Source organism: Hippocampus zosterae, chromosome 21 (genome assembly GCF_025434085.1).
Source record: "Hippocampus zosterae strain Florida chromosome 21, ASM2543408v3, whole genome shotgun sequence".
Taxonomy (NCBI): Eukaryota; Metazoa; Chordata; class Actinopteri; order Syngnathiformes; family Syngnathidae; genus Hippocampus; species Hippocampus zosterae.
In genome coordinates this window covers 3,238,425-3,254,476 of record NC_067471.1, presented here as the reverse complement: position 1 = coordinate 3,254,476, position 16,052 = coordinate 3,238,425, and the positions used below count along the sequence as shown (strand labels likewise).

General features: G+C 43.3%; 2 protein-coding genes and 1 long non-coding RNA gene across 16 annotated transcripts in view; 1 reads left to right on the top strand and 2 right to left on the bottom strand.

The window, feature by feature from the left end:
* lrmp (lymphoid-restricted membrane protein) overlaps positions 1–10,193 on the bottom strand; it is a 25,028-nt gene extending 14,835 nt beyond the window's left edge. For 6 of the 14 annotated variants that reach the window (XR_007960540.1, XR_007960542.1, XR_007960541.1 and 3 more), the window contains exons 1-16: positions 9,236–10,191; positions 6,608–7,260; positions 5,847–5,951; positions 4,783–4,963; positions 4,647–4,705; positions 4,475–4,550; positions 2,963–3,121; positions 2,756–2,873; positions 2,607–2,657; positions 2,456–2,533; positions 2,248–2,304; positions 2,058–2,117; positions 1,915–1,979; positions 828–921; positions 594–740; positions 302–403 (exon numbers count right to left, since the gene is read on the bottom strand). Coding sequence is in view for 11 of the 14 variants with exons in the window: in XM_052055634.1 (XP_051911594.1) it covers positions 302–403; positions 594–740; positions 828–921; positions 1,915–1,979; positions 2,058–2,117; positions 2,248–2,304; positions 2,456–2,533; positions 2,607–2,657; positions 2,756–2,873; positions 2,963–3,121; positions 4,475–4,550; positions 4,647–4,705; positions 4,783–4,963; positions 5,847–5,951; positions 6,608–7,241 (1,986 nt within the window). In the remaining 3 variants the exon portion in view is untranslated. Of the gene's footprint in view, positions 1–301; positions 404–593; positions 741–827; positions 922–1,914; positions 1,980–2,057; positions 2,118–2,247; positions 2,305–2,455; positions 2,534–2,606; positions 2,658–2,755; positions 2,874–2,962; positions 3,122–4,474; positions 4,551–4,646; positions 4,706–4,782; positions 4,964–5,846; positions 5,952–6,607; positions 7,261–8,034; positions 8,055–9,235 lie in introns of those variants that run through there. The other 8 variants (XM_052055638.1, XM_052055643.1, XM_052055645.1 and 5 more) reach the window with 6 other exon arrangements.
* Positions 8,492–16,052, top strand: part of bcat1 (branched chain amino-acid transaminase 1, cytosolic) — an 8,860-nt gene continuing 1,299 nt past the window's right edge. The window contains exons 1-10 of the mRNA XM_052055657.1: positions 8,492–8,705; positions 9,132–9,191; positions 11,446–11,640; positions 11,731–11,841; positions 14,365–14,484; positions 14,547–14,707; positions 14,790–14,932; positions 15,073–15,158; positions 15,306–15,446; positions 15,655–15,729. Coding sequence (XP_051911617.1) covers positions 9,144–9,191; positions 11,446–11,640; positions 11,731–11,841; positions 14,365–14,484; positions 14,547–14,707; positions 14,790–14,932; positions 15,073–15,158; positions 15,306–15,446; positions 15,655–15,729 — 1,080 coding nt within the window. The 5' untranslated portion in view covers positions 8,492–8,705; positions 9,132–9,143. The remainder of the gene's footprint in view (positions 8,706–9,131; positions 9,192–11,445; positions 11,641–11,730; positions 11,842–14,364; positions 14,485–14,546; positions 14,708–14,789; positions 14,933–15,072; positions 15,159–15,305; positions 15,447–15,654; positions 15,730–16,052) is intronic.
* LOC127593911 (uncharacterized) overlaps positions 14,600–16,052 on the bottom strand; it is a 14,368-nt gene continuing 12,915 nt past the window's right edge. Inside the window, exon 3 of the long non-coding RNA XR_007960544.1 lies at positions 14,600–15,412. This is a non-coding gene — a long non-coding RNA (uncharacterized LOC127593911). The remainder of the gene's footprint in view (positions 15,413–16,052) is intronic.

The following is a 16,052-nucleotide window of genomic DNA, read 5'->3' as shown; positions in this document are numbered from 1 at the left end:
TGGCCGAACGTGCCTAATGAATGCAGTTTGGCAACAAAGCTGGAGGAGGAGGGCCAAAAGAGGAGGTTCGTCAAGAGCGAGCGAGAAGGGAAGCGGGCTGTGTTCACGCTACAACAAACAGCTTTGGATGAGACTGGCGCGAGAGTTATACAAGAGAAGCGTGAGAAAATGTGTCAGGGAAACAGAACTATGAAGTGATGGAGATAAAAAAAAGTGCAACAGGTGGACACCGACAAAGACTACGCCGCATGAAGCAGTGAGAGAGCCAAGACTTAAGAAGGGACAAAATACCAAAAGTCACCTCAAGACTGGCGTCTGTGGTGCCCTCTGGTTTTGAGCGGTCACTCAGTAAGGCTTTCAACGTGGACACGACGGTGTTGGTGTCTTGTCTGAAATCGGTCTTCTGCAGGACACAAATCCGAAGAATGACAAAAATTTGCACTGGAAATAAAAAAAAAAAAAAAATTCACAGCGACTAAATAGTTCTGAGCTGTGCAATTCATACGCGCCGAAATCATTTTTGGAAAATTGCACTGTGTGCATTAATGGTTGAAATGCCCTTGGGTTACCAAGAGCTCATTCCAGCCGATTACCAGTTTGTTCAGCAGTTTCTGGAACTCCAGGGCCATGATATCAGGGCTTGGTCCGTGCATCATCAGCAGCACCTCTCTGTCCAGGGTCTCATCGAGTGGCGAAGCAAAGCACACATTGGTGGGCAAATGGTCAAAGCCATAGACAGACTAAAGACGAGAGTCACACATTCACGTTAAGTCGATTTTAATTTCTAAGTGCAACACTGGCGATGGACGCATATGTGAAGTGCTGACCTCCAGTGGTGACTGAGCCAAAGCCAGCTCTGTCTGCAGGGATCCTGAAGCGCTCTGGTTCAGCCTGTAGGCTGCCGAAAGAGAGACTCCAGTGCTGTTGAGAGTCAGATATTGATAGAATTGATCATACTCTATTGATCAGGCAATCGAAAAGAATTGGAATCAGTAAATACTAGTAATAATCATTGCATTGCTACTTGACCATCTTGCAAACAGTAATCAATATGGGTAGTTAAAACAAGTCAAATCAGAATGAATGAAACTAACTGCATGTGGCGTTCCCCAGGGATCAATTCCCAAACGAGAATCATTTATTTTGCATATTCTGTGTAAATGATATCTGTCAGGTATCAGTTCCTCAAAAGTGTGCTTTTTGCTGGTGATACCAGTCCGCCTTGTTCTTGGAGTGATTTACTGTAAGTGAGCTGTGTCTGGACCAGGGAACCCAAGACAATGAAAGTCTTTGCACAACGATCAGATTCATTTTAGCTACATTGATGGAGAAACACCATCTACAGATCTGTGATGGAGCGAATCCCCAAGCAGTGAATAGGTAGTTCTGCCCCTCTAATACCATTTTCTTTCCTTCTCGGGAGGGGTTAAAGCTTGACATACAGAAAAATTACAACCTAGCATAGCAACGAACTTGCATGGCAACACTGACAGACAGCTCTGACGCACACCTTTGCACAGCAACCAACTTTGCATAGCAACACTTAACAAATAGCATGATCAGCGGATACAATGATACAAGTTAACAGTTAATCGTAACAGTTAACAATGTTGAGTGTCAAATTCCCACTACAGCTGCCGAATAAAGTACAAGCAGAATTTAATACTTCGAAACGTTGGTTTGAAATCAATATATTGGCTTCAAACGAAAAAGTATGACGCCTAAGAATCTGAAGTTGATTTTGAAAAAACTTTTGTCATCCTCCGAAGCCTCCACTGAATCAAGCTTCTCTTAACGCCATGCCCATGTCTTGCCTCGGCTTTGCACTCAAGCCTAATCTGATAGCAACAAGGCCTTAACCTGTGTGGTTTGCCCAAAACCTTGAGAACCTTGCCATGAAAACCTAAAACTCACCTCAAAAGGTCTTGATGTATCATCTGCACGTGGCTCTCCAGTTTGCTCTTGTCGGCCCTTAGTAACTGAAACAAATAGTCAAAAAAAAATTGCGGAAAAAAGCAAAAATGATCGGAATCGGTCATAGATATTAAAACACTGACCTCCGTGATGGAGGAGTATTCCTCGACTGCCGCCTTGAGCTCGTCTATCTGTCTGCTCTTCTGTGTGGACATATAACCCAAAAATATTGAGTGAGAAAACAAAAACACAAAAAAAGAGGGATACATTTGGCAACACCTGATAGGTCAGCAGTGAAATAAATCAAACAAACTAAATAGGGAGGGCACTGACCTCTTGGATAAGAGATTCCTTTTCAGTGATAACTGTATCGAAAGAGTGAATCTGCACCTACGAGCGAGGACATAACCGTTACACAACTAAGCAGCATTTATTGAGACACAGGTGATGGAGAAAATATATTTTTTTAAACCAAAAGATACAGTAAATAGGAGTACGAATGCAGAACAACATACTGCACAAAAAAAAAGATTGTGCTAACCTGGAGGTCAGCGTTAATGTCACACAGCTCCGCTATTCTCTTCTGAAGCTCGTCCATCTCCATGCTGACCTTGAAGTTCTGAGAAGCCATGAGAAGAGTGTCAGTGCATCATAGACTTGCCCTCATCTGCAAGCAGATATGAAAATCTTACCTCGTCCTGGAGTAAAGCAATCTTTGCTATGAGATCTTGGTTTTCTCTTTCCTGGAACAAGGAAGCAGCTTCATTTTTGTCATCCTGGCGGCTTAATAAAGGCATTTTTCACAGTTGTGCGGGTATGCGAGCTTTCAATTTGGTCTGACCACGTGCTTGCTGCGCGCGGAGGCGCGAGCTCTGCCTTCCTCCGTGCAGCTCAGAGTGACCTTCATTTCCTCCACTTCGTTGTGCAGCATCTTCTCTTTGTGGATCAGCTGCTGGTGACTGCAGAAGAGGGAGGGAGGGAGCGTGACAAAAAAATGCTGCAGCAGGAAGCATGGTCGTCTTGTGGACAACATGTAAGGACATCTCACACTCTGGTCTGGTTGTGTAGCTCCTCGTTCTCATCCGCCAGCTTTTGGTTGATCTCCTCCATCCCCTCCACCGCCTGTTTCAGCTTCCTCACCTCCTCCTGGAGCTTCTGGTTGTTCATTTGGACGTCGGCAAGGCAGTAGATGAGCTCTGATGTTTCACTGTAGAGGACAGAAGCCAATTATTTCAAAGCAATGATTAAGTCTTGAGCGCCAGCCTCTTGATGGCCAACTTGCAATGGATTTCAAATGCTGCAGATAAAACGTGTTCGAAGTCAGGTTTTGGAGACAATTTCTTGATTTTAATTCTGAAAACATTCAGTTTTGACGACAGATATTTTAAATGATAGTAATGATTATGTTTCGTGACTAAAATCTTGTTAGCCATCAAGATTTTTGTTGCTTTCAAACATAACGTGGAGCAGACGTGTGCACATTTTCAGCATGACGTCTGATTCACTGGCGAAAAGGACACTTTGATACGCTCCTCTTTCATTTATAACTGCTTCAAACAACAAAGTGTATGCGGGAAAAGTGGTTAAGATTGCCCGACTGTGTCTTATACGTTGTGTTGCATTAATTTGTCTGTTTGTCTTTGTTTTAACTGTTCTTTTGATGGCGGTGTGGGCACCCGCAGCGGCTCCTCTTGTTGTCTGAGAGGGAAGAAATGTCATCTGTGCTGTATGTTGCACATATACCACATTTGACAATAAAGTTGTACTTGACTTAAAGGGGAAGAGGAAAAAGTGAGCTACACGACTCAGCACAAATGACACGCTATTTTCTCTGGATAGGCTGGAACATCTCCTCTTTTTTTCTTTTCAGCTGTAATCGTGTCACTCAAACCAACACAGCAAAAAAAAAAAAGTTTTTCTTTCAAAAAAAAAATCTTATTTAATTGGCAAGGCTTTTTCTCTGCAATATTTTGAAACATATTTTTGAGGGTGTCAGCATTTCTGCACTGGGGTCTTCTGTAGGACACCCGCTCATAAAAGTGCACTGTTGATGTTTGAGCCTGACAAATCAAATTAGATGATGGTTTATGACCTGTTTCTCGAAAATCTAAAATAAATGGTGAGTTTGTAGACAAATGTCGGTCCATAAAATAGTTCTCATGACCCAATTCTGGGTCTCTAATTCTGGGAGGGGGGGGGGGGGTCACGGTGAACGACAAGTTCGTGCGTCGGCCTCACGGTGCAGAGGTGCAGGGTTCGATTCCAGCTCCGGCCTCCCTGTGTGGAGTTTGCATGTTCTCCCCGGGCCCGCGTGGGTTTTTCCAGGTACTCTGGTTTCCTCCCACATTCCAAAAACATGCACGGCAGGCTAATAGAACACTCTAAATTGTCCTTAGGTATGAGCACGGTTGATTGCTCGTCTATGTGTGCCCTGCGATTTTCTGGCAACCAATTCAGGGTGGCCCACGCTTAATGCCCGAAGACAGCAGGGATAGTCTTCAGCACACCCATGACCCTTGTGAGGATAAGCGGATGAGAAAATGGATGGATGGACCCATACAATTCTGCTCTTGACACATCCCCTCCAAAGCCCTCCAAGCTTCCAGAGGTCATATTGAGCAGCATGGACCTCCTGGCTACAGTAATGGACAACACAAAGGACACCATCAGTGTTGAGAACGTTGAGGTATAACACACACACACACACATAAGTTTATGAGACAAATACCCACCAGAAATGCCGTCTCTTGTTCTAGCTGAGTCCTTGGCGGGATCTTCTGACGGTCCTTCACTATAGGATGCAACAGAGGAGCCAAAGTGAAACACAGGACTGTTAATGGGCACAGTGAATTGTCCTCATTCCTTTACCCGTTGTTGCGGCAGTCGTCAATCCACTCCTTCATGACAGCGTGATACGTGTCCAGGTCGATGGAAACATCTTTGCGTTCGGGATCAAGCATGTTGCAGAGCTCCTCCAGGCCTTTGTCCTCTGAGGTGCGGCTGGTGGTGTGCCGCAAGAAGTCCACAATGTGAGACACGTACACCTTTCCTAGTAGTATTTGATATAAAATAAATAAATAAATAAATTAAACTCTTAAAACGACAGATGATCAAGTATCAATACCAGGTTTCGTATCAAGTGGGAATCAGGTGTCGTATCGGGCCGATACCAGGTATGTTACCAGAACTTATTTTCAGGTATCGGGTACTTGTTGAGGCTGCTGATACTGTACTAGCCACTCATAATTAAATTAGGTTGAAAAAAATAATAATATTGACATTGAGTAAGTCCTCCTCAGCTGTAGCTGACGCTATTCTGCGGCGGATCGATACACCGACGAGTCGTCATTAGAAATTAAGGTGAAAGTTCACAATTTTTGTAATTGTGTTAAATGAAATTTTAGACGGGGCGGCCCGGTGATCCAGTGGTGGCACGTTGACCTCACAGTGCAGAGGTACCGGGTTCAATTCCAGCTCCGGCCTCCCTGTGTGGAGTTTGCATGTTCTCCCCGGGCCTGCGTGGATTTTCTCCGGGTGCTCCGGTTTCCTCCCACATTCCAAAAACATGCATGGCAGGCTGATTGGACGCTCTAAATTGTCCCTAGGTGCGAGTGTGAGCGCGGATGGTTGTTCGTCTCTGTGTGCCATGCGATTCCCTGGCAACCGGTTCAGGGTGTCCCCTGCCTACTGCTCGAAGACAGCTGGGGTAGGCTCCAGCACGCCTCGTGACCCTTATGAGGATAAAGCGGATCAGAAAATGGACGGATATCATAACAGTGAATGCTCCTGTAAAGAAAGGCAGTCAACGCTCATCAGAGACAGATAGACAACACGGCCGCTTAGTAAAGCCCCGGAAACAATCCTTCCCGACCAGGAGTCCTCCATGAAGCTTGGGGCACCTTGCTCGGTGTGCGCGTTTGTGTCAACGTTACCTCGTCGTTGCGTGTCACAAGCATGGAAGATGGTGTCGAGAAGATTCTCCTCGCAGATGAGGCTTACTTCTGCCATGTTGTTGCTCTCAGAGGCCGCCGTGTTTCCTAAGCATGAGCAAAGACGAGCACATGATGTACAAAATTGCACCTCGGGGCACCAGTGACGACGGCCGGGAACTTCATATTCTGTGAAGTTGTGCTGCGTTATGTATGGTCAACCACATTGTACTTGGTTGCCTTCGAATATCCCCCTGTTCGCATTTGCTTAACATGTTTGTCATCAGGCTCACTTTCGTCACCTTCCTCATTATGACGTTGCTTTTTAGAGAACTGTCTCACACTCGGTGGTTGTTTTGCCACGTATATCGCTTTACTTGTGCACGTTTACTGAGAGAACTAACAAACAGTTGGATTCTGCACTTTGTTTTCCTTTAAAAAATTTAATTTGTTGGTGTGAAGAACTGACAATCACGCTGCAATAAACAGTATCAGATTCATTAGACAAATATTTTGAGCTTTTATTTTAGGCTCATGCTAAAACTAAAGTTAATTTTCATACTTCAACTACTGTCGTTTTAGGATAAGTATAGGAAAACGTATTCGGAATTTCATTTTTTTTTCCAATTGAAAGTTTAAAATACAATATCAATCAATTTGTTATTGAATTTCAGGAATCTCGTCTTTAAAAGAATGGCCAAATATAATTTGTATGTAGTTTCCGAGATGGCTGGTTGTCAGATCTAAAATGCGTTCCTGCTTACCTCCATCTCCCAGCGACAGTTTTCTGACAACCAGAGCCGGGTAGGACAGCTCGCCCTCCATGGAGCTCCCCGTGTCGGCAGGGCTGAAGTTAAGGTCATAAGAGACGGTCCTGTGAATTGGGGTGAAGGTGCGAGAGAGATCGGGCTCGTCGCTTCCGCTCTTGGGCTGTGCCGAGTGGGGTCCGTCTCGGGTGACCGTGAAGTATGGGGAGTCTTTGTCCTGTCCCGTGGGAGTGGAGCAATACTTCTGCCAGGTCCTGAATGGTTTTATTGCACTTCTATCAACACCTTTGCTCTCCCCAAGGGTACTTGTGATGGTGTATGTGGTGTTAGAAGAGGTGGTGCCTGCTGGTGTGGAAGGAGTGAATGATGGGAAGTTGCTCCTTTGGGATTGCGCAGAGTTCAGCATTCCGTCACTTTTCTCCTTGCTCCCGTGGATCCCTTTCCTCAAGATGGCCTCCATGTTGCGCCTGAGGCCGCACTGGGGGCTATCGTAGCTGCTGGAAGACAGCTTGGGGATTTGGAAGGGGCTATTGGGCTCTCGGTCACCGCGCCACTGGTTGGTCAGAAGTTTGCGACAGATGCTGTCCACCGGGTTGTGGCGTCGCGTTGACAGTGGTGGGTAGTAGTCCATGATCAATTAAGGTTTGAATCTGGGGAAAGACAAGTAGGGTGGTGAAATACCTTTATGGATGCGGAACAAATGGAAAGACTGCAGAGGTTTATGCATTGTGGGTCCTGTTTAACTTTTTCAATGAAAGGATTAACCTTCAGGGTCTCCACCTGGTCAACACAAACCCACACCAGGAATTGAAATCCCAACCTGGGCTAAAAACCTTTTTTTAAAAAAAAAAAACTATGATGAATCGACGTGACTATCACATAAAAGGTAAAGAACTCTGTATATTTTACATAATTGTGGACATTTAAACCAAAAACAATTGGATAATGAAGGGAATGCCGAATTAAGTCGCGGCATTTATTTACATTTGGAGTATCAACTCTTTGTAGGTCTTGAAATTTCATAAAAACGTTTGGATTACCTTGAATCACGATTAAATGATGTTTTCAGAATGTGAAGTTATTTTAATCGTTTATACGCCACGTCTGTACAATAGCGAAATAGATAATAAAAACATTATAAAATGATGAACGACGTTAAAAAAAACCTCTAGACACCAGGTGCGGATAATTAAAATTAATTCAGTTGACGCTCAAAAATAAAGTTAATCATATCACTACCCTAAGAGACATTATTAAACCATATCGCTAACATGGGACATTATTCATTTACACAATTAACGACATAACTGCTTAATTTGCCATTTAAATTGACGCGTGAACGTGCGAAAAATGTCAGGGAAGACATAAGTTTTTTTCCTAGTTACCCACGCGGTTTATCAACGCAAAGAAATACAAATACAAACCTGAAAACTATTAAACAAAAAGTATCTTAAACATGTTTAAAAGAAAAATAAACATACACATGCTGTCTTCACCTGAACGAGCTCGATTAGTAATGAACCCCACTTTCACGTCTCGCGCATGCGCATTGAAAGTTCGTGACCACCTCGTACTTGCAGGACTGAAAAAATATGAGAGCGAACAGCGCTACCCTATGTTCGGAAGCGGTAACAACAACAAATTTATGTATTAATAATAATGACACCAAAATACAGACGATATAAAAGTAGTAAATAAGAAGTGTTTGTAAAATACAAACAAACGATTAGAACATCTACAACCGATGATGAATAGCGGGAGACAATAAACGTGACGTAAATTCTGCAGTCAAGAAAGCAAAACGTACGGAGCCTGGGAATACGGTACATATGTAAAACGTACATATGTAAGGAGCCTGGTTCCGTACATACATGTTGAGCTTCAGGTGAAGTTAAGTCTTGGGGGAAAATATTAACATAATAACGGGCAAATATTTGTCTTCAAATTACTCAGGTGCCGTACGTATTTGAAAACAAATATTTGCCCGTGCTTATGTTAATATTCCCCCCCAAGACTTAACTTCACCGGAAGCTCAACAGTCTTGACTTCCAAATTCTTTCGCGCTTATCCAGTCCAGACGTCTCCTGCTTTTTGGGTAAGTTTTATCACACAAAAACATTTTGATCAAATAATTGGGATGAATAACAAACGATGAGCAGATGGTGATTTCTGTAGCTTATTAATAATATAATTTAATGACTACGATGGTTTTTAATTAATGTGTTAATAATACCACCCCTTCCCTCAATACGGAATATTAGGAATTTTGTTTTGCCACAATGAATAATTTCACTTTGAACTTTACTGGCCTCAGAGTAGAACTCCAATACAATATCGGTATGATGAAACAGAATTGACAGAAGTTTCTTACTTTGAATGTAAATGTTGGTCTTTTTTGTTTTTGTTTAGTACTTAGTGTAAAAAAAGTTTGAGAACCACTGCATTAGCTTGTTACATTTGGTCTAGCTAGCATTTGCTGAACAATTACTGACATAAAATCAATATTTGACCATTTTTACAGTGTTCTGTCATCATGGACACTTCAACAATGAAGGGTGACTGCAGCGTTCCAAGCTTCAAGGTACTTTGTTGCTTTATAGTGGACAAATACAGTTCATCACCTACCCTCAGTTGCAGCATCTTGATGATTCACATTAAAAAAATCCCAACAGTGGCTCCTTGTCGAGGATGAAGAACCTAAAATATCAATAAATGCCTTGAAAGCATCATCCAGCTGTTTTATTTAGAAGTTAATCAGAAATGGAAGAAATCCTCATTGTTGGACAAAATTTAGGTGGTCTGGTCCTCCTCTCACTAGAATCCATTGCCCCGGCCCACACGAAGCAAGCGAGGCTTTCAGGTCGAGATTAGGTCACTCACATACCCACACACTCACACAAACACCTTTATTTTCATTTTGTCTGAAGTGTGTGCCAACTTTGTGGGGCATCGTGTGGTTTGGTCAGAGACAACCCAACAGATAGTTCTAATCCCTGAGTAGTACAAAAGGCTCAGTGGGCCTTATCTACTTTCACCGCTCGCTCTCCTCCACACACACACACACACACACACACACACACTGGAAGAGAGACAGCATGGTCATACAGTATTTATAGCCACTTAAGCACCTGACAGCAGTGTGTGAACAGAGGGATGCAGGTAACTGTGAGGAAGGATTATGACGCATACTAAAATGGCTCGTCATGTGTCATATTGTTCATGATGAGCAGACAACGACATAATAAAAGGGGAAAAAAACATAGGGAACACAGACACAATTTCATGGGATAAAATCTACATAAAACCAAAAAGTGGAGCGCTATGGGTCACTCATCAATTTATAATCCGGGATTAGGTTTGGAGTACTGTGTACGAGGAGGAAGGTTATGTCTAATCCATAGTCCGACATTATGGGGACACAGACGTGGGATGATTCACATTCAATATCTTGAATCAGTAAATGCCAAAGTGTTGGCTCCCTCTTGTGGTGTCTTGAAACAAAACACTGAATTCACTGAGCTAAAGGCATCACCTCAGTCGTCTTCATTTTTTGTCTTCGTCTTTTCACTTTTTAATCCAGCTCAGTATATTCATGAAGTACAGTTGTGTTAGGCGGCCTGGTAGTACAGTGGTTAGCACGTCGGCCTCACAGTGCAGAGGTACCGGGTTCGATTCCAGCTCCGGCCTCCCTTTGTGGAGTTTGCATGTTCTCCCCGGGCCTGCCTGGGTTTTCTCCGGGTGCTCCGGTTTCCTCCCACATTCCAAAAACATGCGTGGCAGGCTGATTGAACACTCTAAATTGTACCTAGGTGTGAGTGTGAGCGTGGATGGTTGTTCGTATCTGTGTGCCCTGTGATTGGCTGGCAACCGATTCAGGGTGTCCCCCGCCTACTGCCCGGAGACAGCTGGGATAGGCTCCAGCACCCACCGCGACCCGAGTGAGGATCAAGCGGATCGGAAGATAAATGAATGAATGAATACAGTTGTGTTGCACTGAATTTTTAAGTACAATATGTTCACATGGAATATTTTTTAACTATTTGTATTCAGTTTTTTTTTAATTTACACTACATTATTAATTTATATTTAACAGTGTTGTTCCTGCTGGATTTTAGCACTGCTTTTGATACAGCACACCATTCATAGATTAAAATATCCGTCTTTCCTCTCTGTGCACAAATGGGTTTTAACCTACCGGTACCTCTCCAAGATAAGTTTTATGGTAAGTTTAGAAATATGCTCCCTGCAAGTCTACAAAGTAATGTGGTGTGCCTCAAGGTTCAATTTTAGGTCCTTTGTTGTTTCAATTAAATATTGTTGTCCTGTAGAAAAAACTATAAAAAAAACAGCTGTCCATTTTTGCATGTTTTGGATAAACCATTAACACAAATAAATAAATAGAAAGGACAAAAAATGGACAGAGTGAATTTCCACAGCTGTATTGACCACCTGCAGAGACGTACCTCTCTTTGTCTACTGATGACACCAGTCAAATGGAAGCTTTTTTTTTAGCTGTATCATGAACATCAAATTCTGGATGGCTGAGAACTTTCTTCATCTTAACCCAACAAGGCTGAAGTTTTAATCGTCGATCCTGAGGCAGAGAAATAAACTTTTTTTCCCTTCTTTTGTATGAAAAGCCCCATATAATGAGTTTGACTGATTGATTTTAATTGAATCACGATTTGAGTAGTTTTAATTGTGCTTTTACAGTGTATGAAAGTGCACTTGTCATCTTCAACGTGGCTTATATTAATTACGTTTTAAGAAGCTCAAAAATCACCAGATAGATGATGTTTGCATCCAAACTGAGGCGATATCTTGCACGTCTTTAGGCAGCAGAACTTGATATCAAGCTATCCACGGATCCGGTAACCCATCATGACGTGTTCACCTTCGGGACAGTCTTCACAAACCACATGCTGACCATCGAGTGGGACGCCTCTGAGGGCTGGCAGAGGCCCATGATTCGGCCTTTCGAGAACCTGCCGCTTCACCCGGCCTGCTCGTCACTGCATTATGGCATTCAGGTGAAGCCAAATTGGCATTCAGGTGAAGCCAAATAAGCCTGGCGTGGACTTGAAAACGATCCCAGTCAAATCTGACCTTCTTCTCCACAGCTGTTTGAAGGTCTGAAGGCTTACCGTGGGGGCGATAATCGACTGCGCCTCTTCAGGCCAATGCTCAATATGGAGCGCATGGTCAGGTCGGCAAAAAGAGCTTGTCTACCAGTAAGTTGCATTGCAAAATCAAATGTTCTTATGCATGTATAAACGTGTGTTATGTGTGTGTGTGTGTGTGTGTGTGTGTGTGTGCGTGTGTGCGTGCGCGCGCGTGCCATGGCCTCAGGTTAAATGATTAAAACTCAACATTAGTCTGTCTTAGTCAAGATAAAGTTGTCTGTCATCTACTATTTGATGCCCAGGATGCAGTTAAAAAGAGCGTCCTCAATACGCTCGTCCCTGTCAAGTCCCGCTTTGTCCTTTTTACTCGGTCTGCCCCTTGGTTCACCCCTCATCTCCGTTCCTTGAAATCCCAAACCCGCCAGCTTGAGAGACTTAATAGGAAAACCGGCCTCACTGCTCACAAGGACATCTATGCAGCTCAACTATCCCTCTACAAGGATTCCATCTCTCAAGCAAAATCACATTACTACTCCGGACTCATCTGCTCCAATGCTGGAAATACTAAGACTCTCTTTTCCCTTTGGAACAGAATCACTCAACCTCCTGACTCCATGCCACCTCACTTTTATTCTCGTGACACCTGCAATGCACTTCTCCTCTTTTTCAACGAAAAAAATCAACAGAATCCACCAGCATCTGGGCTCCTCTGTACCTTTCCCCTCCTCTGACCTTCTCACCCCTTGCAAACTGTTCTCTTCTTTTGAAGTCCCCCATCTCTCATTAATTTCAGACCTCATCATTAAATCCAAGACTTCCTCCTGTCAGCTCGATCCCCTCCCCACAGTTCTGGTCAAATCCTGCCTACACTCTCTGCTTCCCTTCATCTCAGCCATTATCCATTCCTCTCTGTCAACTGGAATTGTTCCTGTGCTCTTCAAAACTGCAGCTGTCACCCCAATCCTGAAAAACCCCGGTTCAGATCCCAATGACTTCAATAACCTACGCCCCATTTCCCATCTTCCCTTCATCTCGAAAATTCTGGAGAAAACTGTCGCCTCTCAGCTCCACTCCCACCTCACCGACAATAGTCTTTATGAACAATTCCAGTCCGGCTTCCGTCCCCGTCACAGTACTAAAACAGCCCTCATAAAAATCACAAATGATCTTCTCATGGCAGCAGACTCTGGACTAATCTCCATCCTCATCCTCCTTGACCTGAGTGCAGCCTTCGACACAATCTCTCACCCCATCCTCCTCAATAGACTCTCTACCATATGCATCACCAACACCCCTCCACGTTGGTTCCACTCATATCTCACTGGCAGGCTCTCAGTTCATTCAACTTGATTCTTTTACTTCACAATCCCTCCCCGTTTCTTCTGGTGTACCCCAGGGTTCTGTCCTCGGTCCGCTCCTCTTCATTGTCTACCTTCTTCCGCTCGGAAACATTTTCCGCAAATTTGGCTTACACTTTCACTGCTTTGCGGATGACACCCAGCTCTATCTCTCCAGCAAACCCAACGCTTCTCTCCCACCCTCATCCCTCTCTCAATGTCTCTCAGAAATCAAATCTTGGTTCACCCATAATTTCCTCAAGCTAAATAGCAATAAAACTGAACTCCTACTCGTCGGTACCAAATCCACTCTAAACAAAGCCGACAGTTTCTCCTTCATAATTGATAATGCCACTATATCTCCTTCCCCCCAGGTGAAGAGTCTGGGTGTCATCCTTGACAGTTCATTATCCTTTCACTCCCACATCAATAACATTACCCGGTCCGCTCATTTCCACCTTCGCAATATAAACCGCCTCCGTCCCTCACTCACTCCTCACACCACCGCTATCCTTGTTCACAGTCTCATCACTTCCCGTATTGACTACTGCAACTCACTCCTCTTCGGTGTCCATCAAAAATTCCTCCATGAACTTCAACTTGTTCAGAATTCAGCAGCCCGGATCATCACGAGAACCCTCTCCTTCCATCATATCACCCCCATCCTCCGACAGCTCCACTGGCTTCCTGTCAAACTTAGAATCAACTTCGATTTACTTCTCTATACTTTCAAAGCCATCCATAACCTTGCGCCCCCGTATCTGTTAGATCTTCAAATCTCCATTCCCTCTCGCTCACTCAGGTCCTCATCCTCCCTCCACCTTTTTCTACCCTCTGCCCGTCTCAGTACAATGGGTTGCAGAGCCTTCAGTCGCTCTGCCCCCAAACTCTGGAACTCACTTCCTCCCAACATTCGTAATATTGACTCTCTTTCCTTATTCAAAGCCCAGCTCAAAACCCACCTATTCAGACTTGCCTATCCGCCTTAAATCTTTCTTTATTTATTATTTTATCTGTGTTTTACTATTGGTCTTGGTTGTACAGTGTCTTTGAGTGGTATGAAAGGCGCTTACAAATGTGATATATTATTATTATTATTGGACTGGCATCATCAGGAGATGTAAAAGTGTACAACTGCGTGTTAATAGCGTGTGGAAATTCACTGCGTGCCTCCGAATGATACCGCCGAGATGGAGCATATATCAATTAAACATTCAAGTATTTAAAATGGAACCTTGAGGTGCACCACATGTTACTTCACAGACTTTCAAGGTACATGTATTTCCTCTTTCAGATATTTGAGCCATCAGAGTTGCTGGAATGCATCAGGAAACTTGTGGAAATCGACCAGGACTGGATTCCTCGCTCTGATACAGCCAGTCTGTACATAAGGCCCACATTGATCAGCACACAGGTAAAAAGTACAGTATTCACAGGTTGTCAATCTATATTAAAGGATATTTGTTTGTCCTCTAGCCAATCCTGGGTATACAAAAACCTGACCGAGCCTTGCTTTTTGTCATCATGAGCCTACCGGGTTCTGTTTATCAGGCGACGCCAAAAGGCCTCTCCTTGTGGGCCGACGCAAAGTACACACGGGCCTGGCAAGGAGGGACCGGAGATTACAAGATGGGAGGGTGGGAAGCCTGCACATTTGATAATTAGTGTACATTCAAATCACACAAATAAGTGTGATGTTATTTTTTATTTTTTTGTTAGGAACTATTGCGGGGGCCTGGTTGCACAGTCTGAGGGAGAGGACAATGGTTGTCAACAGGTTCTGTGGCTGTACGGCGAGGACCATCAAATCACTGAAACAGGAAACTCGAATATCTTTGTCCACTGGATCAATGAGGATGGAGGTCAGCCCATCCTGACCGACACAATCATATGTATAATATTTTCCTGGACATTTATGCTTGCAATTATTTTTGTGTGTGCTCAAAATATGTTCACGGTGTGTTTTAATAAAATTGACTTTACTTATGTTTCCAATATTTAGAGGAAGAGCTTGCGACGCCACCCCTGAACGGCATCATCCTCGCAGGCGTTACCCGACGGAGCATCCTGGAACTCACCAGACAATGGGTAACACAAGCGCATGTTTAACCCCTTCACGCACAAATAATGATAACCCGTAACCTTATAACATGTCCGTTGGAGTAACCGGTGTCCCTGAAAGGGTTCATTCAAACATACTGCCCTTCACCTTCTCTTTTCTACTCCAACATAAAGGGGGAGTTTAAAGTCACAGAGCGGTGCTTGAACATGGCCCAGCTCTGTGGCGCTCTCAAGCAGGGCCGCGTCAAGCAGGTGTTCAGCTCCGGCACGGCCTGCATGATCTGCTCAGTGGGAGAAATCTTATACATGGGAGAGGTGATCAAAAATCTATCCGTTCATGAATATAAATAACAGGAAACTACTACTCTACGCTGTACTTCCCATATATATATGATGGTCTTTATATGAATATTCCCAATATGTCTGACTATTAATTTTTTCACACATTTCAAAATAATTATTATAACAAAGCTAGCTCAACAGAACAGGTATTTATATTTTTGTCTGTATGTTTTTTTTGGAGCACTTGCACATCCCCTGTCAAGACAAAAGGACACAGCTGAGCGCTCGTATCCTGAAACAAATGACAGATATTCAGGTTGGTGCACCACAGGTTTAGAATAGTTTCAGAATGTATGATAAATTAATAAATTAATTAATAAACAAACAATATTTATTTGAATGGTTTTTATTTCGTTTTGACTTTTTAAAAAAAATTCAATTGCAAATAGGTTTTAGAGAAAGTTTGAAATTGAAATTGTTTTGTTTTTATTTGATTTTTATTAGTTTTCATTTTTTTAAATACATTGAATGATTTTCGAGTGCAAGATAAAAGACAAAATGGACACTAGGTTTTGTGTAGGTACTAAAGTTTTTTTTTCTTCATGTTTTATTATGCAATACTAGCTGGGCTCTAAGTGT